Consider the following 27,284-nt stretch of genomic DNA (forward strand, 5'->3'; position numbering starts at 1 on the left):
TCAGAAGACTGAGAAGGGCTGTGTCTATCTAGACTGTCAAAGGTAGCTTAAATATATCGGCATACACGATAGTTATTCAGATATGGTTTTGAAGGCCTGAAATATGGATGTCTGTGCTACCTTGAGGTTTATTATGGTGGATCTATTTATTGTGAAATGGAACTGTTTAATTTTCTGTGGCATGAGCTGTTTACTTAATGCTGGAAGGAGTACCTTTTCTAGAAGTTGAGAGTCTGAAATCTTTTGGGTTTGTTGGCACTTGAACTTTAGGCAGTGGAATCAGAGTATTCATTCCATTGGGGAGGGAATACTTGTTTTATGTTCACATTACAGGTTTTTGTTTCACAGCACCCATTTCTCTCACTATCTGAGGTTTCTGAATTTCTACACATTCTCATCTAGGGTGGTTGGTTCAGTGGATTTCCAATTAATTTATTCTTTAATACAAGGCAGTATCAAAAAGTTCATACCCTGACCTAGATAAAATATCAGTAGGAAAATACCATTTTTAATATAAGTTTCTACATATTCAATAACTAACATGTGAAATTTTATTCCCATAGGTTACACCTATGAGGTGGATGTTTGTTATTTAGTTTTTAGGAGCATTAGCAACTAAGGCCATATTGCTCTGGGATATGCGGTGGTCATTCCCTGACCTTTCCGCATCCTCTGTATTTGGTGGTGACGGGCTCGAACCCCGGTCTAATCAATACGCGGTGGAGCCCGGAATCTGAGGAAGGACGCTATGGTTGACAAAGTGGGGTATCGAGCACTGATCAAGTTCCAGCATTTGCAGGGCAAGAAAGCTGAGGAAATTGACGAATAAATGAAAGCTGTGTATAGGCAGAATTGTCCATCCTATGACACTGTGGAAATGGGAGTTCTAGTGCAGTCGTACAAGTGTCTTTGATGAGCCAAGAGAAGGAAGGCCATCGATGTCCACATACAGTGAGATGGTTGCAAAGGTTGAGCAGCTGGTGCTGAGTGACAATTTGTTTTATTGCAAATGAAGTGGGAATTAGGTATGGGTCTGCCCACAGCATTTTACACGACCATCTGCACGTCTAAGGCCTTCGCATGGGTTCCCCTTTGCAGAAGCAATGCAAATTCAGTGTTCTCGCTAATTGTTGGATTTTGTGTAATGTGGATGTTGAGAACTTTTTTGATCAGTTGGTGACAAATGACGAATGCTGGGTGTACCTGTATGATCTAGAGACTAAAGGCATGTCAAAGCAGTGGAAGCACACCTTATCCCCACCTCCCAAAAAGGCAAAGACCACTCCATCTACAAAGAAGGTATTGTTGTCCATGTTTTGGGATAGAAAAGGGGTTATCCTGACAGGTTACCTACCTCATAGTTCCAAACTTACCGGAGAATACTACAGAAATCTTTTGAAAAAGTTACATGATGCTTTGAAGGTGAAAAGGCATGGAATGTTAACCATAGGTATCCATCTTCTGTCGGACAATGCACTGGCTCACACAGCCGTTGCCACCACCAACTTCAAACTACTGCAGCACCCACTCTATTCTCCTGACCTAGCACCATCAGATTTCATGTTTCGAGAAATGAAGAAACCATTGCGTGGATGCAATGGTAGTCATCAATGAAGCAGAATCGCAGTTTCAGGCAAAAAGTGCAGACTTCTATGATCAAGGTATTAAACAACTGATCCATAGATGGGAGAAATGTGTTACTGTACGTGGAGAATACTGTACATAGAAAAGGATTAAAGTTCCTTTGAAGTTCACCTTTCTAAGGCTATTATTTCTAGGTACGGGTAAGAAATTTTTGTATCACCTTGTATCTTACACATTTATCATCCCACACACACACTAATATCCCATCCCACATTTTCTTTCAACTCTGATTGTAGTTTACATCTTAATGTAGTTAATAGCCTAGTTAAGAAGGTCCCTTCCTTTAATATAAGTTCTTAACACCACAAATACAATAGTTTTCATAATACATCCCACAACCAGTTTGACTGTGGACAAATACAAATTCATAAAAAAATAAAAATATCCATAAATCTGACATAATTAAAAAAACAGCATTTTTGTATTAATACAAAAATTTAACTTTTATGAAGCACTACAGAAAGAAGCGAAGTTTATTTGAAATTTGTATTAGTAATAGTATGGACTCCAGAAAAACCAAAAGGTTTTTTAGATTAGCCACATAGTGCAAGGACCCTAAAGCTTTTGATGCACTGGCCAATAAAATAAATAATTAAAAATAATAATAGATAAATAAACTACCTATTTGATACCTTCCTGATGGTAGTAATTATTCTAGTTTAACAACTTGCTGGCTAAAAGAAAACTTCCAGTCTAAATTTCTTCCCCTGTAAGTTTAATTTATGGTCCCTGCTTCTGGAATCATTTATAACAGTGAAAATTCAAACCTCATTCAATTTTACTTTCATCTCTCATCACTGTCAGATGAACTAATGAGAATCATGGCAACAGAAAAAAAAAAAAAAAAGCATGGGATGCATATAAATTATCAGGTGATACAGATGCCTAACATAGATATAAACTAGTCTGATATCAAATCACAAAGGAGGTTGAGCAAGCTTAAGCAGATAAGATGTCTCTGGTGAAGAAAAGCAGCAAAGACTTCTTAACTTATATAAACATTAGAAGTAAGGGGTTGAATCACATTGGTTCACTAGGTATGAATGGATTAACTGTTGATGATCTGCTCACGCTGCACACAAACTGACTGGGTATTTTGTTTCAAATTTTTTAGGAACGGTTATGCCAGATTTCTGAATGATTTTGTGATAACTAAGGGGAAAGTGGAGGAGAAATAGTTTTAGCTAAAAGCAGATGTTTTAGCAAATGGGATCTATCTAGTTATATTAAAAGGAGGCAGCAAAAGAGGTAAGCAAGCCATCCCAGGATTGTCTCAATCACAGCCTCTATGAACTGGAGATGTTCATATGTATTCACAAAGGGAGGAGAGTCAAGCGGACACATGAGTAATGCCAGATCTGTTAGTTTGATTTTTTTTTTCCAAGGAAAATAATGTAATTACTGGTTAAAGAAGTAATACAGGATTATCTAGCCATGAATGCTATTATACTGCAGTTGTAGCATGGATTTGTTAAGGACTATCTTGCAGATTGGATAATATGACGGCAACAAAGGAACTGTATGCAAAATATAATTTTGATATTATATACTTAGGTTCTAAAAATGCTTTTGTTACTTTTTCACATAAAATATTGTTATGCAAATTGGAGCAGTGGCATAAAGCAAGTATTGATAAAAGGGATGGTTGAGTGGAAGGAGACAGTCAAATCATTGCTCTTCTTGGACTACAATTAGTAGTAGAGTCCCACAGGGTTCAGCATTTGGCCCACTGTTTTTTTTCTGTATTTGTTAATGATATCAAAGAAGGCATATCAGGCTTAATGTGTAAGTTTGCAAATGATACTATTACTTAAAGGTTAGGAGGGTGGTTAGCAACCAGGACCAAGCTATACTGCTTCTGAAGGAATTGGACTTTTCACAAGATTGGCAGCAAATGCTACAAATGCAAGGTACCCAGTAACTTTTAGACTTGGAAGAAGATTAAAGGATGTTCAGAGTGAGATGAAGATAGGGATTACAATAATGAGACAGTTTAATGGGCAGAATGGTGTTCTATGATTCATAGGAATTTTGCCAGTGGAGACAAGGTCGGTATCCCCCTCTATAAGATGAGACTACACTTCGATTGTTGTATCCAGATGAAGATTACTCAGCATTACGAGGAATGACTAAGATGCTACCATCTTGAGCATGGTAACCTTAGGGCGAGAGTGGTTCTGAGAGAGGAATATTCTAACTGGTGAGGGACAAGGAACAGAGAGCATAACTATAAATTCTTCAGGAGCATTAGCTGATGTATAGTAAGTTTGCTGCCTTGCGTTAGTATTAATAATAAATGTTAGGAGAAAGCCTATCATCATCTTCATCCAAGAGCAGCCATAAATTACTATCATTAAATTATCTGTGCAGTGTATAAACAACCTCTATTTTTTGCTTGACTCAAGTATATAAAATAGTTTAAATTTTTCTGCCATTAAATTAAATTATTGAGAATAAAAAGAAAAAAAAGGAGAATAAAAAAACAGCAGGGTTGTGTGATAATACCACTACAGATTTTCAATAATTTGTTTTATTACAATAAAGTAGTGTGCACAAAATCATACTGTAAATCACATAAGGAATTTTGATAAAACAAATTATTAAAGCAATTAATAAAATTTTAAACATTTTAGTGAGGAATAGGGATTTTTATCCCTTAGTATTAAGTACAATCATCATTAGCAAAATTCTCGAGTGTGGAAATTTAAATATTACAAATATTCAGAGCATTCACATATTCGAATGTGGGATCATTGATATTTAATTTTTTTTTTCCAAGAATCTTCTTTTACTAAAAGGATCTGGAAAAGTATTTTTATTCCTAGCGTTAGCAGGAAAATGCTATCTAAAATTAACCGGCAGGGAACTATCCTCATTGTGTGTATGCACATGTGTGATGGCCAGTCTCCTCTAATTTGTATGGGCCACAGTAATCTCTTCAGAAAAGCAAAACTTCACAACAGGAAACTTTAAATTTTTTTCAGATCATACACCCAAAAGTCTGTAGTTGTATATACCATTTAACAAAATGAGAGTTTGAACTTTTAATGATTTATATACACGATACATTCTACACGTCACATATGATATTTTCAGTCTGATCCCTGTAAACTTAGTAAACAAATCACATTTCACATGCTTAGACTTGAGATGATTGTTGGATCTTAAAATTAAACATGCTTGGTTCTAACATAGCTGTATGTTTTAGCAACAGAATAAACTAGCAAGAACTATGGAACAGATAATTTATAAAAGCTAATACTACAAAAATAGTGCCATTGTAGTGAATTAATTGTACAAGTGTATTTGTGATTTGAGACTTTAGTTTGGTTAAAAACAGCAAAGACACATTACAAGCATTTTGTAAGCAGGCAAGAAAAAATCAGTCATAATTTAAATAAAAATGAGAATTTATAGATTTTTCACACAATGAACTTTAAACTCTATATACCAGTTATAGTTAGTGATGTTGATCTTTTCAGTTAAAATTCTAGAACAGTCTTTAAAAATCATGCTGCCATTATAAAAATGTTATACTTTATATTTTTTCTGGATAAACAACATATCACTTGTAAAATACATTTCACACACCATTGGAAGGAAAAATGAAATTCAATTCTTTTCATCACTGAACTAGAAATACAGGGCTTAATAAGGTACTAGTGGTAGTGGTCATTATTTTGTCAAAGGCACCACATAATGTACCTTGTGATACTATTTAACAAACAAGGGTGAAGTGTATAATAAACTTTTTTTTTTTGGAATGAACTAAATATCTATCAAAAGCATTGCTGAAAGCATTTGGTGCAGTCTCTTAAATCTCTAACAATTTCAGAAGTGCAAAAGAGTTACAACAATAATCACTGGGGGAGAGGGGAAAAAGTAACTAGTCCTGCCAGCAGACTAAAATTTCATGACTCTTTGCTATCTTCATTAATCAAAATACTTCCCCATGTTCTTCATGCAAATTAAGACTAAAACTGTATAGTAGCTTGTTTTATCACAACTTGATCTGAATGAAATCTCACTTCAGATTAGTGATATAGTCTTTTGGTACACTGCACACTACTACTATAATGGATCTGTATCTTGCATGAGAGGCTGTGTTCCATCTGTCCTTTTGTGAACAACATCATAATGAAAAATGTCTACTGAACACCCATGAAAACTAGAATTATGAGGTGAATTTCTCCGGTGTGATGGAGATCTTGTGCACATCACGTGGGATTCTGGAATGAAAGCTGCTACTAGGAGAGCTATAATCACTAGTAAGGCTCCAAATACAAAAGGTGGACCAGGTACAAGCTGTTAAAAAAACAAAACAAGCAATGAGAGGCAACACTCAACACTACAGATAATAATTAAAAAAAAAAAAAAAACTCCAGGAATAAGTTACTTTTGATTGCACAATGCTGATTTTTACATATCACTCTTAGAAGCATACAATGAACATTCACATATGCCATATGAATATTTCTGAATATTTTTTTTATAATAATTTATGACTATTTGAAAAACTATTGTTCTCGTTCAGAGTTAAGTAGTTATTTTTTTCTTTAATAAACGACCTTTTAAAAAAATGCATTTTTTTACATTTTTTTTTTTTTGGTAATTCTTGGCATCATCACACAAATAACCTTTACTAACAAAAATTAAATGGAAAGCTGCACTGTTCTAGTTCAAACATTATTTAATGCATGAGATGTCTGGGGGACATCTCAAAGAACGTCTCCCAGACGTTCTTTGAGATGGCACTTTGCAGATAGCACACTAAGGCAACAAGGAATGCAGATTATGGTAAGTCTGCCGTGGCCAAGCATTTTTGGGAGAAGCAACACCAGATCTTCCCGGATGAAGCTATCATCACTGATTGGGCACATAGGTTCTGGGACTGCAAGTGGAGCGAGAGTTTGCGGATTAATTCAACAGAGAATATCAATAGAGACAAAGGTTTGTGGATTCATCCCCTCTTTGAGGCGAGATCCTCAGAAGGGATGAATGATTTCATATGACGCGCTCCCGAGCCGCTTCCGGTCCCAGTACACAGGAAAATAGAACCGTGGCGATGAAACGGGTGATTTAGACCGTGAACCTGCCGGTACTTAAGATGCACTGCAGTACAAGGAAGCTACCGCTGAAGAAGAAGGCAGGAGCCTTCGAAAGCTACGGTCGGTTTTATCGCTCTTAACCCGGTATTTTAATGTACAGCAAACCCCCGCTATTCGCGGTATCTGTATTCGCGGTTTCGCGTATTCGCGATCGCCGATTTAATATAAAATGAAACCTGAAAAAATGTGAATTTTAAAGCGCCGTGAATATTTTCCGCCATAAAAAACATGGGTGTGGCTAAAATTATCTTTCCCGGCCAAAACAGCGCTCAGTAGGTGGGGGGGAGGGGTGAAAAAATCGCGAGCGTGGATGTTTCTCGGTAATCCTTGTTCAGTATGTGTTAGTCATGGAAGGTTTCGTCGTTTGCTTTTAATTTATATGCTTATAAACTGAATAAATTTATCAATTTATAAATTGATATGCTTACAAAAATGATAAATCTACCGTTTTGCAGTGTAAAACAGACTTTTTCGAGTGCGTTAACGGAAGAAAGTGACTTTATTGTGGACAAGTTCTTTCTAACCCCTACAAAAATATGGCTACAAATAAAAAGAGAAATGTGAAAATATCAAAGAAGGTGATAACATTAGCGAATAAAATTGAGTTATTAGACAAAATTTCTAATGGTGAAAGTGTCTCCTCAGTGGCAAAACATTATAAAATCAATGAGTCAACGGTACGATCAATCAAGAAATCGGAAGAAAAAATCCGCCGTAGTGTCCGTGAAAACGCGCTAATTGCTTCAAAAATTTGCTCTGTAACTCGTGATGTTAAATTAGAAAAAATGGAAAAGGCTTTAAATCTGTGGATAGAAGACCGAACTCGAAATAAAATTCCGTTAAGTTCACTCATCATTCGCGAAAAGGCAAAACTCCTCTATCAACACTTTAGCGAAACTGCTGATAGCACTGGCGGGATGTTTTTTTTTGCTAGCAAAGGCGCTGGTTTGAAATTTCTAATAAATATTACATTTAATATTAAATTGTTTCTTATTTTCATTTCGATGCTATATGCTTGCATTTCACTATGTACATGTCATATTATGAAGGTACATATAATACATACATAGACAAAATTTTAGACTAGTTTTTCTTATATATTTCATACTTTGGAACGGAACCCCTTTATTACTATGGGAGCCATAACTCAGTATTCGCGTTTTCGGTATTCGCGAATTTCTCAGGAACGTAACCCCCGCGAATAGCGGGGGTTTACTGTATTTTATTTGATGTATATATATATTTTAAATATTTTATGTATGTTATTCTTTTTTAGTTGTAAAGTTATTTTAATTGTAAATATAGCATTAAACACAGTTTTTTAAAATTGCAGTTTCTGTGTCTTATTTTAATACGTGGTTGGTGAGAAACATTTAAAATCACAATATGAATTTACCCAACCCCAGAGGCCTATTTGAAGAACGATATTCTTGTTTTGAATGTAAATTTTGAACATATAGCCAAGGCTATATACCCGAACAAACTTATCTTAAACAAAGAAAATACTGGTAATCAGTATGCTAATTTCCTTAATCTCAGCATTATCCTAAATAGTCCAGCTCATCTGCATAATCTAGAATTATTTGATAAAAGAAGCAAATTTAATTTTAACATTATTTACCTTACCAAGTGGAATTTTATTATTTCTAATAGAGTGCACAAAAACATCTGTAACACATTATTAGACTTACCAACTTAAGTAGTAATCAAATATTATTTACATTTGCTTTACATCGCCTTCGTACTAAATTGATAAAAATCCGTTAATTTTATTAACTACAATGTTAAAAATGTTTCTCAATATATTTAGCATAAATTTGGATTTAATATATTTCAATTTGGTTAGTTCTAACTTGGTATATGTACAGTTGTAAAATTTTTATGGTGGTAATTCCACTACTTTGAGAGTAATAATATCACATGACTTCTCTTTGAACGATCCAATTGCTTCTTTACTCTCTAAGTTTCTTATCCACATTTTTGTCGTTCTTTTAGAAACTGTTTTCTTTATATCTTCTTTTTTATCACTTTTGTTTTTAAAAATAATAGGGACTTTATCTTATTTCACATCTCATGGGAATTATTTGCAATTATATTGCATTTGTTCTAACCAGTCACACTTTTCATTTAGGTTTAACAGGCAGTATAGTTCTGTTGCCCTTTTATATCTACAGGACTGCACTCCCTCGCTTTATATCTTGGATTTTCTATGAATTTATCAACCTGAATTGCAGCTATCCTCAAACAGTCTCCAAATTTCTTTTCATCTTGCTTTGCTATGGATTAAACACCATTTTTCTCACTTGACATTGTACTCTTATCTGCTGTCCCTTTCGGATAGCTCCTCTTGTCGAATTTACTTCAGGAAATTACAGTGATTTTGCCATTTTATCATCTCATATATTCTGCAGTTTCTTAATTCTGTTACCGTTAGATGTCTCCCATACGACCCCTTGCTTATTTTATCTTTGAATTCTCTCATAATTTAATCAGTGGAATTTCTACAACAATTTTCTGTCTTTAGCAGGTTTTTTTTTTTTTTTTATATCTCCAGGTCTATACCTTTCATACATTATCTCTTGGATTTTCTCAAAATTTGCCATCTGGAACCTTTTTTGCAATCATTTCCATACGATCTCTAGTTTCATCCGAATTACTTATGTAGATTAAGCAGTGTTTTCTGTCTTGGCGCCAAAAACCATGCTGCACTTTCCTTTTGAATGTTTCAGTTATCGAACTTTATATATGCATCCGATTAAAAACTACTATAGAGATCTATCAATCTTTCTTCTATTTGCATAGTTAACATTAGCACATGATGCAGGAAAGCAAGCTTATATAGCATCAGCCAAAAAAAAAATCTAATTTCACCCATTCACTTGCTCCAAATGTTTGTCTAGTTCTGCTTTGAATCTATTTAAGCTGTCAACTTCTACGACAGATGGAAGTTTGTTCCAGCAATCAACCACACGCTGGCAAACTTCTACACATCTATCCCACAACTGTCTTTCCTCAATTTGAATTTATGCCCTCTCAGGCAATTATTCTGAGCAAGAGGAAGAATCCCATCAGCATTGAGCATGCTCAAACCATTTAAGGCTTTATACACCTCAATCAGATCACCTTGCAGGTGCCTAGTCTCTAGACACTAATTTTCAAAACTTAAGCTTTATTCGTAAGAGCAACCCTTTGTTCCATTCACTAATCTTGTTGCCGTTCTCTGCACTTGCTCCAGCAGCTCTACATCCTTCCTAAAATGAGTTCTCTTTTATGGCTACATTTCACTTCATATATATCATTTCCAACACTTTCTCAAATGTACCAGTTTCTTTCCTACTGTTTTATATCACATTTCATCTACTGTTATTATATAGCTCCGCTAAATGTTTTCCTGCCTTAAAGGAAACGCACTACAATTCTCGGAATTTCAAGATACTTCTTTTACTCTGCTGTCTTATTCACAATTGAATATTTCTCGGTATCCCACCCTTTTTCTAATTTTAATACTTTATATTATATTTTTGGCATCTCATTTTCGGCTTTATATTTTTGGCTTTTCTTTATAATATTTTTTTTTATGTGAAAACATCTTTGGCGGCACCTACTGAATTTCAGACTGTAGTTAAATAATTTGTCACGATTTTGCGATGCGGAAATGCTGTCATTCCGCATCGCATTTACGGAAATGGCGTCCTTCCGGATGTGGCATACCAAATCAAAGTTAGTAAGCTAGTGTCATTAGCCAATATATGTACAGCGGAAATGATGTACAAAGTCAAAGTTAGTGAGTTAGCGTCATGTTCTTGATTCTGAGTGCTGGTGAAGTCAGCTTCACTGGCACTCAGAATCAAGAACATTGTAGGGTATGGAGCTGTCTAATCATAGCGAACAGATCACGCTAACTCTGACCCCAGTAGTAAGTTGAGTTTGGAATTTTCCTTAGGAAGGCCAAATTGTTTTTGATACAGCTGTTAATGTATTCTTTGAATTAAAGTTACTGGTGGGTAACTTTAGTATATTTACCTATGTATTTGAAAGCCACCAGTAAAGAGTCTCTCAATCTCATTATCTTTATTGCTACGTAAAGGAGATAATATGGAGTAACACCGCATTGGTTAGATTCCGTGAGCTTGCTCGCTGCCATCATGAATGGAGTCACACGAAATTCTCTCTGAATTGTCCCAAGATAAATTCTGGGAAAGGAGAGTTCCTCTGTGTGCTTATCAAACAGTAAGCTCTGGAGTAAGTTAGTTTCTCCTGGGGCAATTGAAAGATATTTATCGTCACTCCACAACAATGTTTGCTGTTGGGCAATGAGACTTTCCTCGATCAGAACTGCTTCGCTTATATCATCTTTAGCCAAATTAATTTCCATATGACAGTCATAAAAGAATGACTGATCTATCATGATTCGATACAATCGATAGAGAAGCATGTCACCAAATATAGAAACCATGCTTTAACCACTTGCTTTCTTACTAACCCCATCAAATAGTTCGACTTGTGTGTTTTGCATTTTATATGCACGTTTATATAACGATCATCATCAATCTCCCTTGGCAAGCAGTGGACCATCATGTCGACTGAAACAGGTACATCGATCACTTGGCCCAGAATGCCGTATTATCTGTATGCATGTCTCAGGCCCTTATTTGCATGAATGTTAGGCAAGGAAAAATAAGCCCCTCTGTCACTTAATCCAACTTTGGCAAATACGATGGAATTTCTGGGCAGACAAAGCAGTTCGGCAATTAGATAGCGCTGGAATGGTGTTCTTAAGTGATCCTCTGCAGCTATTACACACCAGGATCCTGTTGACGTCAAAATCGGGAAATGCAATGCGCATCAATGGTATATCTTTAGCATTTTCGAACCATAGTCGATCACAAATGTAGCATACAGAACAGAAATTGTGTTTCATCAATCTCCTTTCAAACTCTCAACGTGCATTCTTATGTAAATGGTAGTCGGTAAGGAAAAGGAGCTTGATCATTTAAACTCATCTGCTCCGCAATTGGAGAAATGTTCCGCTGTACATAATTAATATTCACTTCGGGTACATTGTTAGATGGAGCGGCACTGCTAAATCCAATGCTTGATTTTCTGTTTGTCTTTTAAGCAATCTCAATGGTCTTTTTCATTCTTGTGCACTCATTACTGCCTTAGATTGGCTTGCTCAATACTCTCGACAACAGTCTGCATTTGACTTTGGCATCGTTGAACACTCAGCTATAGTAGTGTGGCATTTAGTCCCTTTAACTAATCCAAAAATTATTGATATGAAAACATCTATAGCAGCACCTAACAATGAAATGTAACGAAAATGCAGATTTCAACAATACAAATACTTGTATTGTTGCAATCATAATTGTGACATCATACTATTCGACAAATAGGTAATTAGGCTAAGACTTGGATTTCGCTAATCTCTTCCAAACGTTGATTCAGTAGAGTAAGTAGCAGGAGTGAGTATAAAATGTTACATCATTCATACTAAATATTTCGGACAGAAGTATGATGCTAATGTCACTAACTTTGATTTGGTAGAATAAATAGTGAGCATGAGCATAAAATGTTACATCATTCATAACTTTGGTTCTAGCTGTTCGATTTTAAAATAGTTCTGATTTTTGTCAAAGATGTTTTCACATAAAACATCTTTAGTGCATACAGGGTACCCACGTGATTTATTATTTTTTTTTTTTCAAAAACACTTAATATATTATAGGCATGTGGCATTAGCTTCTCATACTAATACTTACTTAGCCAGAGCCCTCTCTAAGAGGTTGAGTCGTTATGCCCCTAGCTTGCCTGAGTATTCCAAGAAACTCTTCTCTTTATATCTTTCTGCTTCTGCCCTTTGTTTTTCCATCCAATGAGCTATTAGTGTAACACGAAGGCAATATGGACACTTACTTTCCTTTCCTCTATGCTATCTTTGCCTCATTTGATCCATTACTTTTTCCCTCCCTTACCACACTTTTATTTCCTTTCTCATTACCATTTGCCTGCTTCTTTATCTAACTTTACATACAAAATACTTTGTCTAATTTTTACATGCAAAATTATTTCTTTCTATATCAACAACCTACTATTACTCCAGATTTGACTTTTTCCACACACATCGATTTAATTTTTAAAATTTTATCTTATTTCATCACCTTAATTTTATTGTGAACACTGCATTGGGACTACCCTACCTATTTTTATGGAGAATTTTACTGCTTTCACCCTCCATTTTAGTAAACTTTTTTTCTTTTTTTTGCAGAGGATTTATGTGATGAAAACGGAGCTGCATAACTGTAAAAGTGGATAATTGTGGAAATTTAAATTTCCACAATTATCCTGAAAGGAAAGATAGATTTAAACAATTTCAACTGGCTGGTACTGAAGTAAAAAATACGGTGGATTCAGGTTATTTGGGACAAATCTTAAAGAACAAAACCCAATCGAGAAAATAGCCAGGGTTTGCTTCGCTTAATTGCCGTTTAATCAGGGCAGGAGACCACAGAACTGGAGATTACCCTACAATTGTCTCCGACTGTACCTCATGGTTCAGTCGGATTTCTGGAGGTCACAACCATAAAACAATTAGCAGTCACCTGTTTATTGGGCTTTTCTGTTAGTGCAATCTATCACAAACTGATAGTAAACTCAATCTTATTGAATTTGCAATAATATCGACAGCTGGAATTCTGTGGGTTATTATGGTGAAATGTTTTTACACTTCCATGAAATCTTCAATCATATTCTTCATTCATTCTTCTCTTCATTCCTGTTTTTAAAGTTTCATAACTTGTTACTCCGTTCTCACTTGTGTGTATCGTGTTACTTCCAATTTGTGTGTGCCATGTTCTTTGTTATTGATTGCTGATCTTTTTACTGTTTTAAATTTTAACCCTCACCCACAAATGTCAGTGAAAAGAAATGTCAACTAGTTAGTATGTACATATTACAGTACGTATTAATTATTCCGATTATCACATATATTCTTCCGATTTTCACGTATCATTTAATTTTTTAATTGATAAAGTAATAAAGGGTAAATTTGTGCTTAATATATCTTTACTTTTATAGCCTATGGATAATATTCCTCCTATTTTTGCTAATTAGAATCGCTGTTTAATAGAATTAAAATTCAATTCACAAACATGATCACAATGACCGGCACTTACTACACATTGTATAGTGAATGGTACTTTACTATGCGAGTCCATTGTAACGTGATTTGATTGTACAGTGAACCAATTGTAAAGAGGGGGTTCACTGTATTTTTAGCTATTTACGTGAAACTTCGCATAATTGGGGCAGCAGCTTAATTGGGCCAAAATGCACTAGTCCCGATGTGTCCCAAATAACCGGAATCGACTGTTTTTACTGAATAAACATCCAATGAAGTAAAAAATATTTAAGTATGTATGTTGGCTGTCTTTCATTGTAACTAGACTGGTAGAACAATGGCAACCTTTGACAATTCTATTTAAGGAAGAGATTAGCAGTAGTGAGAAATGTATCTTAATAATGAAAGTGTGAGTATCTTTCTCACTCCTGGCCCGAATTTGCAATTTGCTTGTATGTTCTAAATATTATACCAACATCTGGCATAACATCAACTCTTCAATCCAACATCCTGACATCCACATACTGAGGTCATTACTCATAAATATGGTGAAGAATGTTATGCACAAATTTATTCTACCAGCAGTTTTAAAATCTATCACTTCCATTTTCAGTACTGACCAAAGCAGACTAAACCGGAAGGATGATTCTGACTTAACTATGGGCATTTATATGGTCATGGAGAGTGTAAAACAAGAGAAAATTCTGCTCTTTTGCTCAGTGACAAAGTACTTTATACTTAATGTAGTACTTTTTGTGACTATACTGCACAATCTGTGCTACCTCAGCATTTCTGTTAAATGCTGAGGTAGCACAAATTTCATCAGCTGGCAGTACATGATTTTCAAATTTGGCTTTTTTTTTTTTTTTTTTTGTAGACAAACTTCCTCTACTTTTTGGTATCATTAAAGATAAAGAAATAGATGAAGCCACACATGTTATACACCATCACTTCTATCAGATACAAGAACCTACCAGACACTATTATGAAAGAATAAAGAATTGATGTATAGTGGTTTAGGTAGCTGACAAGTGCACAGGAAGTTTGAAATATAATATATTATCCAGAGTCATGGATGGTACTTTACCAAATCTTCACAGTACTGCTGAGTGTGAGAGAATATTCAGCCACATGAGAAAAACAAATTTCAGATCTCTTCAAACATTGAAAATGGTCTTCCTAGCCAAGTCTAGACAGCAGGGCCACTGTTTTGAACAAAACTTTGACACACACACATTTCTGAAGAGAAATGTTCAACTATCATTTTGACAAGAAGCAAGTTTTCCACTCTTAGCCTATCCAAAATCTAGTTTGGACTGATTAATAACTGCTTTGCAATTATTGTGAACTTTAGTATAGGCAAAAAATGAACCTGAACCTAAAGTTCTGGATGAAAGCCAATTGCAATATGCAATATTCTTATCTTGAACAATCTTAGCGCATTTACTGGAAAACAAAGGTTTAGATATAGGATTTCATCCCTACATGAATAATTTCGCTGACACAGTCTGAGTAAACACTGATATCAGCTTTAAAACAGTAATACAACCAAGGAAAAGTAAAACAGAAATCGCACAGATGATCTCATTTCACATTCTTGTAATGCCAAACAACGTGAGACTAAGAACAGCCATGAGAGAAAGGCTCCATTGGAGAAGAGACCATCCTCAACTGTGTACTTTGAAGGGATGTTTGTGAGAAAAAGACCAAGAGTGCTGGGTGTGTTTAGGATGTCTGGTAGATAAATAAACTACCTGTGCAAGGTCATTAGTAATTAGCAAGTAATCCCAAAAGCCTTGGGATTACTAATTTTTGTCGAGGAATACCTCGACTAGCTGGGTCCATCTGACTAGATAATGGAAGCTAGCTGGAGTTGTGAACATTAAAATCACCAAGGAAAATTACCTCACTCTTAGGAAATTGGACTAGTGAAAGTCAAGTTTCAAAGAAAGGAAGAAGTCAGAGTTTTAAGAAGTTAGTGGAGTTGGGAGAATGATAAGAGGCAGAAGGTGAATTTGACAGAAAGGGGTAGAGAGGTTTGAAGCCAAAGAAGATTCCAAACTACTAAGTCTCTGAGAGGGAATATCACAGCGGACATATGCAAAAGGAACCACACAGAAAATAATGAGAACTGAGATGTCACTGAGAACTGGAAATCACGTTTACGTTGGACTGTAAACATGATTACTGGAAGGGGCAGAGACATAGAGATCTTAAAAACCTGCTTTGCATTACTGGAAAGCAAGTTAAACAATAAAGATAATGAATTTTACTTCATCAGAAAATTGTTATGAGAAGGGAAGAGAATGCTGAATATGTAATGGTTGCTTTCTGGAAGTTAGCTACTTGCTTAAAAGGGGAGAACTTTCCTGCATTTTGAAAACTCTAAGAAGAGGAGATTATGGGATTATCTCATATTCAGGTATGCATATGTCGTAACTTTAATTTCTTTCAATTTATGTATATTATAAATATTCTTACCTGTGTTTCTTCTGGGTACTGGAGAGTATTGTTCGTAATCATGCTATGGATGATACCTTTACTACCTGAGGTAATGCTATTTGTAACATCTTCACTGAGATCAACATGAAAGAGGTAGAAAATAAACCCATACACAGCTGGCCCCAAGCCATTACAGAGGCCACGCATACCAGTAATCATTCCTTGAACTAAACCTGTAAACAATTTCAAAATACATTATAGTGACATTTGCAGAAAAGATAACTTTTACTGAATATGTTTTCAGTGTTTCCATAAATTGTAACAATTTCACAATTAATAAAATAAACTCAGTAAAATCTGGCACATTTTACAAAAAAAAAAAAAAAAAAAAACAACCAGTAATTTCTCCTTTTCAATATCTGACAAAACAGACATTAAAGACATATGTATGAGCTACCATGCGATATACAAAATCAGAGCTTCAAGTAAAGCTATCTGTTTTGTCTGAGTGTTGTCACTAGAGGACACCTATAATCGCACAACAACCAGTTAGTCCCGAAAGAGGTTCTAATAGATGCATCTCATCTTTTAAAGAATTAACCTTTCAGATAGTATAGCAATACCAGGACAACTAGTTGCAAATGCAAAGTTGTTCTGCAGTGAGAAGACCATTGCACATCTATGTAGTTTAAATTCTGCTGGCTGCAAAAACATATGAAGGAACAAGATCTGCAAAAATCTTAATTTTTCTGAGACCATACAGCTTTAAGTATATCATAACTTTGAATTTCTCTCTCTTTTAGTGCCAACTGTTATTCTATAAACTTCATAACTTAGCACAAACCATTCTTGTAAATTAACAGCTATGTGGCTGGTCATAAAGTGCTTGCATGAGTCGGTAACCAGTGAACAGCTACAGGCAAAGAGAGTTAGAAAATGTCTGGTGTGAGTTCGGCTGGAAAAATGTATGCTCTGTGCTTGATTAAATCCATAGTTAAATATCTTCCATAAACAGCAGTCTTAACAGGCACAAACAATAGATTTAATTCTACACAAAGGTTTTTTTCTTTTTGCCTTTATAACTAGTGTTCCTCCTTTAGTCATGTACTTGACACAGCTTGTCAAGTGTGCTGACTTGGCTTCTTGACCTCTACTAACAATAAGGAAGAGAATGTTTAGTGAGTGATCTTGAGCTGCCTGTTGTTTTTCTCTGTAATAGTTATAAAGTGCAAAAATGGTTATATTTAAAATATAACCATTTTAAAGTTTTCTGGATGAAATCAAATACCCAGATTTTTTTTTAAGAAAAGATTCTGCAGAGTACAGTATGTCAATTTCCTGAAAGTTAGTATTAGTCATGTAGTGCAAGGAAGCCACAGGCTTTTTTTGCACGAGCAAAAAAAAAAAAATAATAATAAATAAAAAAACACAGGAAAAAAAAGTAGATAAGAAAATACAAATTGTATGCTTCCCTCTTTATGTATGTAACCATTCAGTTGACCTTTGAATTTCTTCAAACTGTCACCCTCAACTACTTGCACAGGCAACTTGTTCCAGTAATCAACAACTAGCTGGCTAAACAACCTAGTCCCAACCTCTTCCCTTGTAATTTGAATTCAGAGCCCCTAGGCCTGGAATTATTTATAACAGTGAAAATTCCTGCATTGATTATACTAACCCATCTCAGAGCCTTATAAACCTCAATCAGGTCCCATCTAAGGTACCTGATAGGCAAGCTCTGTGGCCCACATAATCAGTGTCTTTCCTTGTATAATCCTTTTGCTGATCTCACCATCAGTTGCCCATCTTTGGACCCTATCAAGAAGCTCAATGTCTTATTTCAGATGGGGGTCTCCATACTTGAACATTTATTCCAAATGCAGTCTCACAATTACCTTATACAATGGGATTATGACCTCCCACCTACTATAAGTGGTAGGATAACTTAGCCAGATCTGCCTTTACTCTAGTAATCTCAGCATGCCTTTCTACTAGAGTATAAATGCAGATCTGCCTAAGTGCAGTTACCCTACCAGTACATTAAATAAAAAATGCGACCTACAAACCCTTGACCGAGCAGTAAACTCCAGATCCACACGTAATGATGACCCCCCGCTTCGACTGCCTTTATTCCATACTATCTGAACCTGTCACAACAACTCTCAAAGGTCTTACAGAGTTATGGGATAAAATTCCTGCAGCTTCCAGGCAGGAAATTGCAGTCCCTTGTATCGAGGGTAAAGACACCGATTCCCCCACTCTTGTGGAGCGGTTCGGTGTACTGCATTTCCTGCCGTGACTGCTACATTGGCGAACCTGAAAGAAAGCTCAAAGGTTGAGTCTCCCAGCATGATAGAGTTATCCGCACCACTGATTTAGAACACTCAGCGATCGCTAAACACTTCTGGTCAACCCAGCATGACATCAAGATTATCGCCATGTCTGGTTAGAGTCACTTCACATTTCACGTGATTCTTTTAACCAAAACAAAGGAAGTTGTATCCATCATTGAAGCAACCACCCTTCTGAATAATAGATGTTGGCGCATGCAGCAAACCCAAGCTTTGCAGTCACAACAACAAGCCTCTACTCCAACTGCTAATTGTTGTATGCACTTGTGTCGTGCAGTTCACCTTGCATGACCACCATACTGGGCATTCTTTCAGTTTTGTATTAACACTTTCCAACTGATGAAGGGAAATCCCACATCCACCTATGCCCGAAAGCTATTGACGTACTGTATATTTATTTTTAACTTATTTTTACTTATCTTATGTGTCTCCTGTTTAAAGATTTTAATAAACCTGTTTCCCATAAAACTGAACCTCATTGTTCATATGCATCATATGCCCTACTACTATTACTACTACTGCTAATATTATACCAACTGTATGGCACCATACTCAGGATTGTGGAGACCGAAAAAAAAAAAAAAAAAAAAAGTGGGGGCAATTGTGCAGTCATACGTTAAGTTTTCTGAGCAATGCAGATGGGTTGTATGGTTTTGTCAGAGATATACAGGGATTTTGCCAGCAGATATAAGGAACTGATTATCCCATTGTATAAGACAATAGTTAGGACATATCTTGAACATTTCATACAGATTTGTATGCCTCACTTTAGGAATGACGTTAATCTGTTAGAAAGAGTGTAGAAGAGCAACAAGATTAGGTGGGAGAAGAAAAAAAAAAAGAAAAAGATATTCTTACCATAATTAGGCCCCTGCAAGATCTGATTAAGGTGTTCAAGGCTTTGAGTAAGCTAAATGTTTATGGTATTCTTACTCTTGCTTAGACCGATACACACACACACAACTGCATAAATTTTAACTGAGGAAGGATAGTTGCAGGACAGATATGCATAAATTTGCTTTCAGCCAGTGGTTGGTTTCAGTAAATTCAAGGAAGAACTACAAGATTATTAGAGGGGATGAGCAGGTGATATGGGAAGTTTTCTTTTTTGGCTGATACTGTATAAGCTTGCTTCCTTGAATTGCCTGCCACTAATAACTGATTTTATAGATAATTTTTTTTATTTTTCATTAAGCAAAAATAACAAGTGGTTAGATTTAAAATGAGGAGTTCAAGGCAACTCATGGCAAAGTGCCTTTGCTATAAGAGATCAATACACTAAGTAGTAAACCCAGTTTCCTCAGAGCTATGGACAGAAAGAAGCTATAACTGCCATATACAATGACAAAAAGGAGGCAGGGGTGGGAGAGACAGAAAACCATCTCCCCCACCAGGGAGGAGGTTTTAAAGAGGTGAGCCAGGTCAGGGTGCTCGGCTCAGATTGTCTAGAGGCACCAGGGCATGATTGCCATCATAACGTGTCATTGATATGAATTCAGTGGTGTTCCTATTCAGTTTGTTCATTTCAATGATTGCACATTTCCCAGTCTGGAAGTGTAGTAAGATTTAAGTATTCATCCCCAGGAATGTCAGTGGGGATAAGCCCCACCAGAAGAAGATAAGGGTGGCAGGGGAGAATGGAGGACCTTCTCCCCCCTGCCGAGGAAAGGGGTTAAAGAGGTGAGCCTAGTTAGGGCACCTGGCTCAGATTACCTAAAGGAGCTGGGGCTATATCACCATTTTTATGTCTTGTCAATGGTCACGTATCCAGTGAGAGTTCCTATTCAAGTTGTTGATTTCAGTGGAAAATTATTTTTGGGATGGAGACCCCATTCAGTAGTTCTTCCAGGTTGGTAATAGTCAGCAGACTACGTCAGTTGTGGTGGTTCCAGGCTTTATCATCTTCTTATTCCGGGGTGGAATTAATATTAATTCCACATTTAGGTTGAGATGAATTTGGTTTTTACCAAGAAAACAACTTTCAGGTTGTAGTTAGTTGTTTTCATATATGGCCTGAAGGGTTCTTCTTCGTGCAAACAAGTCCTGGGCATAGCGTGAGAACGCCTTCTATTCGTCCTCTGTACCTAGGGTGTGCGATTGCAGTTCTCTAGGGGAGTAGTGTGGTCTGGTGATTAGCAGGCAGAGGAGGTCCTCATAATGTTCGTAATGATCCATTAGGTGCTGCCAGATTTCCACCTCCCCACAAAAGCAGAGGGGGGGGCTATCCACTAATCCAAAGGTTGGTAATTTGGCATTGAATCAGCCATGACCTGTTAGCAAGAAGGTTGTGTTGAGTCCAAGCAAGAGACAGAGGGGGGGAACCTGGGGTACACCCTGTCAATGTGTGGAAAGAATTTTTAGTAATTTCTCCCTTGGTAGTTTGCTCCCATCACCTTTGCCATGCCCACTGCAGGTGTTGGGTTACTCTTTGTATCTCTATCCTGTGATTGTTATTTGGATTGGTGGTGTGCCCTATTAAAATGGCGTTGGGAGTCCTTTAGCCAAATAGTGGAGCATGGCAGTTCCAATTGCCTCCAGGTACATATCTTGACATGTAAAGTGTGTTTAGGGTCTAACAGCACCATCTCCGCATAGTATACATTGTCGTGTGTTACAGTACACTGTAAAGGCCAGAGATTTAAAAGTGTATGGATATTGTAGGGTGTAGTGTATAGGTCACTGAAAGATTAAATTTTTTATACGTGACCTGGTTTTGGTGCATTGCAGCCTTAGTTGCTAATGCGCCAATAAAATCCAAACCAACCAACTTTCATCTTTTCATTAAGAAATGGTCAGCCTAATTAAATCTTCCACAAATGCATAATTTTGCATGTTATACATTTAATAACATCTAAATCATGTATAAAAACAAATTGCAAAGGAATAATAGTGGTCTCTGCTATTTTCTGGCATCCTTTTTTTTTTTTTTTTTTTAACTTTTATTTTTTCTATTGCTTTTATTTGCATTATATTTTTCTCCCGGTGAGGCCTGGGCTGGCCTCACTGATCATATTGGGGTCGCCTTCTCTATCGTCCCCATACTTCTACCTTTCACCCCCCATCTTCAGTCCCCCCTACTCTACCTATAGCTAGCATATGCTCCACACAAGCTCAAAATTCGCTTACATCTAAATTAAATCGTGTTTATAAACATTTGGCCTTCTTAATTCTAGCGCTCGCCCCTATGACAGCTTTTTTTTTAAGGCCCTAGCCACTGAAATCTCAGGAAACTAGGTGGCAGGGCTTGCCAGAGTAAAAATTTCAACTACTGGGTACCTGGTCTGCCTCCATGGGGCCAAGTGTGGGCGACGTTGGGCCCCAGTACGGGTCTAGTAGTTAAATGACCAGAAGAACGATACATAACACTACACTTACAAAATCCATACACTTTTAAATCTCTGGCCTTTACAGTAAACTGTTACACCTACAATGGAAGCAAGGCAGAGATGGGGGAAACCCTTGGTGCCATGAGACACGAATACACTTTACATGTCAAGATATATAATAGCATAGGTATAAAAAGTATAAAAGATATATCAACAAAGAAATAACAATAAAAGATATATTTTAAATACGAGTAAAAATGTTTACTGATTTTAAATAGCTAAAAACAACAGACACATGGTCATTGTCAGACAATATCTGGCTAAATGTATAAGACTCAGCCAGATGATTAAAAGCGGTAAAATATAAATCACATTCAAGTCTAAAACGTGGAATGTTGGATGAACACTCAGACAGAGAATGTAGCATCTGTTGAATCTGGGTCACGAATGGATGAGGATTATAAATCATCCCCAATAAAGCTTGCAGTGTACTTAAAGAGTCAGTGTACACCATATACACCTTTGATACTTGTGGGTTTTAATGTGGTCCAAGGCTAACTCTATAACATACAACTCAGCTGTATATATGCTGCATTCTTGGGGAATCTTCCCAGATATAGTACGACCTGGAAAGATAGTAGCAGATCCGACAGACAACTCTGACTTCAAGCCATCAATGAAGACAAGCAAGAAGTCGGAATATTTGGTTCAGTGGGCAGCATAGAGTTGTTGGTAGACAGAAGATGGAGTTATGGATTTACCCCAATTTTTAATGGAGAAGTCGCATAATGGTGAGTGAGCATGCCAGGGTGGAAGTGGTTGCCTTGGTGACAAAGATGAAAATGAAATCAGTCTAATGCTTCCCATCAAGTAAGGTGAAAGCTAAGTATTCTGTCAGTGTTCTATTTTTGAAGCACTGTTCTCTTCACTATATCATTAAATTAGTATTTTAAGATCAAGTATTTAAGTAAAAATAAAAATGTTTAAGACCAATATTATTTTTATTCTTTTTTCTGGGAATTTAACAAATACAATTCATTAACAATTTTCTCACTGAAAATATAAATGAGTGTAGTTAAGAAAAGAGCAACCAACTGATGATGTTATCAACAGCAAATTATAAATGGGAAGCATTCAAGGAGGTAATCTTGGAAGCTACTAGGCTTTTTGTTCCAGCTAAGAAATATCTTTCAAGGTTTAGGCCTAAATGGATGTCAGATGAACTGATGAGACTCATGGCAGAGAAGAAAAATGAATGGGATGCATATAAACTAACAAGTGACACAGAAGTCTATGGCAGATATAAGCTGGTCTGTAATCAAGTCACAAAGGAGGTTAGACAGGCAAAGGAAGATTATGAGAAAACCTTGGCAAAAGATGTGCAGAAAAACAGCAAACAGTTCTTTACTTGGGTAAACTCTAGAAGGAAGGGGATGAATTAGATTGGTCCACTTAATATTGATGGTTCGACTGTTGATGATCCTGCTCAGGTAGCTGAAAACCGAATGAGTATTTTGCATCTACATTTGCACATGGGGTGTTATTCAGGGAGGGAAATGCCAGAAGGTTATCAAACTCTGGCAGGAAGCTAAATGATTTTGTAATAACTGAGAGCAAAGTGGAGGTGAAATTGTTGAAGTTAAACATAAGAAAAGCAACTGGAGTGGATGGGATCTATCCAGTTATATTAAATGAGGGGACAAAGGAAGTAAACAAACTCTTAGTCATAATTATGAGGGCTTCTTTGAACTCAGGGAGGTCCCATTGGACTGAAGATTTGCAAATGTGTCCCAAATTCACAAAGGGGAATCAAAGGCTGAGACAAGTAATTATAAACCTGTTAGTTTAACTTCTGTTCCGGGGAAATTAATGGAGTCTCTGGTTAAAGAAGACATGCAGGACCATCTAGACAAGACTGCATGGGTTTGTCTTGTCTGACCAATTTGATTGGATATTATGATGCAGTCATAAAAGAGCTGGATGCAAAAATAATTTTGATACCATATACAGTCATCCCTCAATTTGCACGGTTTTTTACTGCACTGTTTCGCTGTCAGGTATTTATTAGCAAAATTTTAGATTGCACGGTGAGTTTCACTACCTGTGAAATTTTTGTTTACAAAGCTTCAAAAATAGAAATGAAGAGCAGATTTTGAAAATTCATGTTTTCTACTTGATTGAAAATTTTATTGAAGGAGAAACACATTTTACCATAATAATGTAAAATCCCACAGAATTCCAGCTATCAGTATTATTGCAAATGCAATAAGATCAAGTTTACTACCATTTATAATAGATTGCACTAACAGAAAAACCCAATAAACCAAAAAGTGCAAATTGTTTTTAATGTTTTATGGTCGTAATCTCCAGAAATGTGCTTTAGAAAAATATCACAAAGGCATTCAAAACTGATTCTTATAACCAAACAGCAATAAATGGTGGTGTGTTTGTCTGGTTAATTTTGAAAACAACTTTCTCATTTGGGACCCCTTTCATCAGTTAACCTACGTTAGCTGTTCAGACAATCTTGTTCGTGCAATGCAAAGTGTTTTAATCGGTAAGCATTGCTTTTGCTGATTTCATATTTCTTGTCTATATAAAGTGTGTGTTTGATTGGTGCCTAAAATGAAGAAAGCTACAATAAAAAAAATTTTAAATTTACAGGAAAACGTAAAAATCGTTAAGGAATTAGAAAATGGCAAAAAGGTTGTGACATTCACCAAGAAATACAGCATAAATGAATACAGCAAAGTTTCAACAAATTAGGGAAAATGCTGAGAAAATCAGAAGTTCAGTTATCTATTCCACATAATTTGCTGAAAAAGCACTACAAAAGTGAGAAATCCTATAATAAAGAAAACTGAAAAATTACTTTCTTTTTGGATAGATGATCTTAATCAAAAAAGAATGCCTCTTAAGTTCAGATATTATTCGTGCCATAGCTGTGCAAATTTTTAATCGCTTACAAGAAGAAGCCGGTCCATCCAATGGAGACGTTTTTCAAGCCAGTAAGGGTTCATTTGAAAATTTTAAAAAACATCAGTCTTCACAATCTAAAATTAATGGGTGAAGCAGCTAGTGCAGATATGGAAGCTGTTTCTTTGTATCCGAAAACTTTAAAGGATGTTATTGCGACTGAGGTATATCTAGCAAATCAAGTGTTTAATGCCGATGACACCAGCTTATTTTGGAAGCATATGCCAAGCCGAACATTCATTACAAACGAAGAGAAAACTGCCCCGAGTTTCAAAGTTGCAAAAGAGAGGTTAACACTTTTGTTATGTGGCAATGCAGAGGATGACTAAGTGTATACTGCTTCTAATTTACACTTCAGAAAAACCTCGTGATTTAAAGGAATATCAAAAAGCTACTTACCAGTTCATTGGAAATTGAACAAAAAAAGCCAGGATGACATCTAAAATCTTCGAGGATTGGTTTTTAAATTACTTTTGCATCGAAACAAAAAGATATTGCCTGAAGAAGAATATAGCATTCAAAATCTTGCTCATTTGTCTGATCTGCACCCAAATGTGAAAGTTACCTTTCTTCCAGCGAATACAAGTTCGTTAATTCAGCCGATGGACCAAGGTGTTATAGCTTCCTTTAAACTTTATTACCTAAGATCTTTATTACAATTAGTAGAAGCTAGTGTGGAACAGGCAGTCTTTCAATTCAAAGAATATTTCAGCAATTATAACATTCTTGATGCTGTAAAAAATATTGAGTTTGTGTGGGATGAATGACATTAAGAACTCAACAGTGAATGCAGTGTTGAAAAAGCTGTGGCCACAAATCTATACTAAAGAAGCCATTTTCGAAATGCTGGAGGTAGTTGAGATTGTGAGAATTGGCAAAATGATTAGCGGAGAAGGATTTGAAGAACAGGAACCAGCAGATCTCACAGAAGATCTGCTGGTCCTTGAATCTCATAAAGAACAATTAGCAGTAGGCGATATTTTTTCACAATGTGAAAAAGAAGATAACAAAAATGATAAAAACAAAGAAAATGCACACAAAAATTTGTCCGTGAAGGGACTAGTTGAATTTTTAAGACTTGCAAATCAGCTTAGTCAAGAAGCTCTGGATATAGATCCTAATATGGAGAGGAGTTGAAATTTTTGCAGAACTTGATTATTAGCTTTAGTCCCTTATGAAGAAATTTATAGAGAAAAACAGTGTGGTTCTAAGCAAACAATTTTAACTAATCAGGTACAGAACCCTCACTATGTCATATAAACTATGTTTTGCACTGCTCGGATTTAGACTGCCTGGTGTTTTACAGGAATGTAAACCCCATGCAAATCGAGGGATGACTGTACTTGGATTTTAGGAAAGCTTTTGATACTGTTGCACAGAAGACTACTGTACAAATTGGAGCAGTATGGCATTAAGGGCAAATTGCTGCTATTGACAGTGGAAGAAGACAGAGAGTGGTAATCAATGGACACTGCTCTTTGTGGACTAATGTTATTAGTGGAGTCCCTTGGGGTTCGGTGTTGGGCACATTGTTGTTTTCTGTATTTATTATTGATATTGATGAAGGTATATCAGGTTTAAAGTCCAAGTTTGCAGACGATACGAAGGTTGGCAGGGTTGTTAATGACACTAATGACAGTACGCTGCTGCAACAGGATCTAGAAAAAATTGAGCATATGGGCTGAGAGATTGCAACTGAAGTTTAACATTGACAAAGTACTGCATATGGGTAGCAGTAATCCCAGAATGACATATCAACTGTGGTACCACACTCAGGTTAGTGGAGAATGAAAAAGACCTAGGGGTAATTGTGCAGTGAGATATGTTTTCTGAGCAGCGCAAATAGTCTGCAGCAGTATCTCATGGAGTTTTGTCAATGATATACAATAATTTTTCTAGCAGGGATAAGGAGGTGATTATCCTCTTGTATAAGGCAATGGTCAGGCTGCACCTTGAGTACTGTATACAGGTCTTGAGGTCTCATTTTAGGATGCAGAGCTGATGGAGCGAGTACAGAGAAGGGCAATGAGATTGGTGAATGGAACAAGAGGTTGTTCCATTCACCAATAAATTCAAATTGAGGAAAGACAGCTGTAGAATAGATATGTGGAAATTTGCCTTTCGCCAGCGGGTGGTTGATTGCTGGAACAAACTTCCAGCTGTCATTGTGGAAGTTCACAGCATAAATAAATTCAAGGCAGAACTAGACAAACATCTGTAATGAATGGATGGGTGAAATGTAAAGGTTTTTTTTTGGCTGATGTTGTATAAGCTTGCTTTCTTGCATCATATGCCTAAGCTAATCCTACGGTAAACT

General features: G+C 36.2%; 1 protein-coding gene across 1 annotated transcript in view; it reads right to left on the reverse strand.

Annotated features, from left to right (window-relative positions):
* Positions 1–5,021: 5,021 nt before the first annotated feature.
* Positions 5,022–27,284, reverse strand: part of LOC150078465 (solute carrier family 71 member 1) — a 172,666-nt gene continuing 150,403 nt past the window's right edge. Inside the window, exons 11-12 of the mRNA XM_090385072.1 lie at positions 16,354–16,547; positions 5,022–5,949 (exon numbers count right to left, since the gene is read on the reverse strand). Of these exons, the coding sequence (XP_090241198.1) occupies positions 5,716–5,949; positions 16,354–16,547 (428 nt within the window). The 3' untranslated portion in view covers positions 5,022–5,715. The remainder of the gene's footprint in view (positions 5,950–16,353; positions 16,548–27,284) is intronic.

The sequence above is a fragment of the Mastigoproctus giganteus genome, chromosome 11, assembly GCF_048544385.1.
Source record: "Mastigoproctus giganteus isolate SK-2022 chromosome 11, ASM4854438v1, whole genome shotgun sequence".
NCBI lineage: Eukaryota > Metazoa > Arthropoda > Arachnida > Uropygi > Thelyphonidae > Mastigoproctus > Mastigoproctus giganteus.